At 42.3% G+C, this 2,904-nt stretch overlaps 1 protein-coding gene across 1 annotated transcript; it reads left to right on the plus strand.

The window, feature by feature from the left end:
• Positions 1 to 2,129: 2,129 nt before the first annotated feature.
• Positions 2,130 to 2,904, plus strand: LOC306768671 (phospholipase A2-like; the record flags this gene model as incomplete). The annotated part of the gene is made up of 4 exons (XM_079257086.1): positions 2,130 to 2,178; positions 2,283 to 2,430; positions 2,519 to 2,652; positions 2,786 to 2,904. The coding sequence occupies 4 exons, from the start codon at positions 2,130 to 2,132 to the stop codon at positions 2,902 to 2,904; spliced, it is 450 nt and encodes a 149-aa protein (XP_079113212.1).

Consider the following 2,904-nt stretch of genomic DNA (forward strand, 5'->3'; position numbering starts at 1 on the left):
GAGAAATTTACAAATTCATTCGTTTTTTTCTTGTCTTTTTTTTTCTGCAATGGATATAATATTGTCATTGTCTGACTGACGTGGGTTCACAAAACATTTGATATACTGTATATGTGCAAGCTGCCGTACTTCACCATGATTATCATTGCTGCAAATCTAAGTAATCCTGGGTAGCAGTTGGGAAGGGGTTAAGGGTCAGGAGCCCACAGCATATCAAGTCTCTTGGCACACTCGAAAGGAGCCAGTTGAATTGGCACGGGCATCTGGTCAGGATGCCTCCTGGACTTCTCCCTGGTGAGGTGTTCCGGGTTGTCCCGAGGAGACCTCGGGGAAGACCCAGGACACCCTGGAGGGATTATATCTCTCAGCTGGCCTGGGAACGCCTTGGGATCCACCCCGCAGAGTTGGCAGATATAAGGCTGGAGAGAGAGAAGTCTGGGCTTAGGCTGCTGCCCCTGTGACCCGACCCCGGGTAAGCGGCGGAGAATGGTTGGATGGATGCATGGCACACCAGGGATTCAAACCTGAGTTCAACCATACTAAAATCCACCCTGGTTACCACTCGACAACCACTCCTCCAAGTATTTTTTTATGGCGTGAAAGCAACATCAGAAAACTGTCTGACAGTAAAACCTTGTGCTTTGACTTGTTTTGACAGCATGCTGACATTAATTATGCACAGGCTGAGAAACTGCACTTTATAACTTTTGTTCCTGGAGCATCAAGTGACAGATGTGTTCTGTGAAACTAACTTTCAAGTCTGCATGTACCGCAATCATTGCTGCAAATTCTTCAAAGCTGTTCTGATGACAAAGACAATGTAATGGGATGAGAAAGCTTGTTTAGAAAATGTATTCACTTTAGACTATTCAGACCTGAATGGGAAATGGAATACCCGTGTGTTGCATCAGGTTTGAAATGGCTAAACTAGCAAACTATGCAGAACTGTTTTTCTTTTTCTTCCTTTTTTAGTCATTTTCAAATATTTTAATCAGGAAAGCAAAGTTTTAAATAAAAAAAGTATAAAAATATGCAATCACTCATTTGTGTACCCAATAAACCATAGCCATAAATTATATGTAAGAAGTTCTGATCAAAGATATCATTTGGTTTTACTGTTGTAGAATTTTTACACCACAGGTGAGCTCCAGTCCTCGACGGTGAGTATTCTGCAGACACATGGAGCATTGGTCAAAACATTGGCTGAAACAAACAAATAGGTTGACGAGAAGCTGTTAAATTTATTTGATTCAGATGTATTTGTGCCTGTTAGATACCAGCCCTCCCTGCCTTACATTTATTTAGTTTAGCAACATTGACCTTTGGGCTGAGAAGCACCTGGGAGGGACCATCACTCAATGTAAATGGATATTGCGGCCAGAAGAATCAGTACTGTAGATCTGTTTGGATGAAATAAGCACTGTGCTCTCAGAACCAAAGGACCATCAAGACTGTTATTTGCTTTAAATCAGCAAAGCAGGTTTGCAATGGTAGGGAGTTGTGTTATTGCCCTAGCAAAGTTTATACACTCTCACTGGCAGCCTACGTGCCAAAAACTTCACTGAGATTTTCCAGCAACATAAGCTGCCTTAGGGTGATGTGATTTTTTTTAGGATGACACCCATGTATTTGTCAACAAGACCAAACAAAACCACATTCTGCACACTATAAAGAAGTGGGTTTATAAGACAAGGATAGAGGTGCGGACTGGTCTCTAGAGACAATACTGAAATTAATATTATGACAAAAAGTATTAGTGTAAACTTTAAGACTTGTTAACAGGGATAAATAACACCAAAAATTCCTAAATTATATAATATCCCAGATGGTCTAAGGTTTATTACATAACAGACTTTGAGTGTTGTTTGTGATCCTGTTGGCTCCCTCAGTCCAGTGCTGTGTTACTCTAATCTAGAAAGAAGTCTATTTGGCAACATGTCATGAGGTTCAGAGCCCACAGGGTGTGAGAATGGTTGCCAGATTTGCATATGTTTCTTTGCGTTAGTGTCAAGAGTTCGTGTGACCCCATGTTGTATGAACAGCTGACGGGCAGGGCCCCACACCTGACGTATAAAGAGGCCTTGTTTTAGACTCCGAGCCACTCTGCGATTGACCGTCTCGCTTAGAGGATGAATGCCTTTCACACTATCTTTCTTTTGGCTGTAGGCCTCTCTGTGGGTAGGTACAAATGAATAAAAACTGTTCATCTGTGCACATTGTTGTGAACAGACCATTGTCTTTGTACAATTTAACTACAATTGTGCCCTGTTGTTGCGCTACAGCCAACACTTTGGACTACAGGGCCCTCAACCAGTTCAGGAGGATGATCCTGTGCCTGATGCCCAACAGCTGGCCGGCTCTTGACTACTCCGACTACGGCTGCTACTGTGGACTGGGAGGCTCCGGCACACCCGTTGATGATCTGGACAGGTTAAAAAACACTTCATACTCTAACTATGCTGAAGTTAACTCTTGATTTTTGTCTAAAAAAGCTTTTGTTTGACGTTTTCACCTGCAGGTGCTGCCAAGTGCATGACCAGTGTTACAGCGACGCTATGCAGCATCCTGAATGCTGGCCCATCCTCGACAACCCTTACACTGAGTTCTATGACTACACATGCGATGAGGAAAACAAAATAATCACCTGTACAAGTGAGTAGATGAAAAGAATAAGATTCTTTTTTTAAATGTTTTTGTGTTTTATTTATTTATTTTTTCTATTTTAGTGTTTCCTTTTTGCTGATCGGAAACTGAAACTTGCCCCTTTCTACTTTATCTGATTTAGACAAAAACAACGAATGTGAGATGTTCATCTGTGAGTGCGACAGGAAGGCTGCAGAGTGTTTCAGCAGATCGCATTGGAACCCCGATCACGAGCACCTTCCCAGCGACCAGTGCCAGTAA

The sequence above is a fragment of the Telmatherina bonti genome (assembly GCF_933228915.1).
Source record: "Telmatherina bonti genome assembly, chromosome: 17".
NCBI classification, from domain to species: Eukaryota; Metazoa; Chordata; class Actinopteri; order Atheriniformes; family Telmatherinidae; genus Telmatherina; species Telmatherina bonti.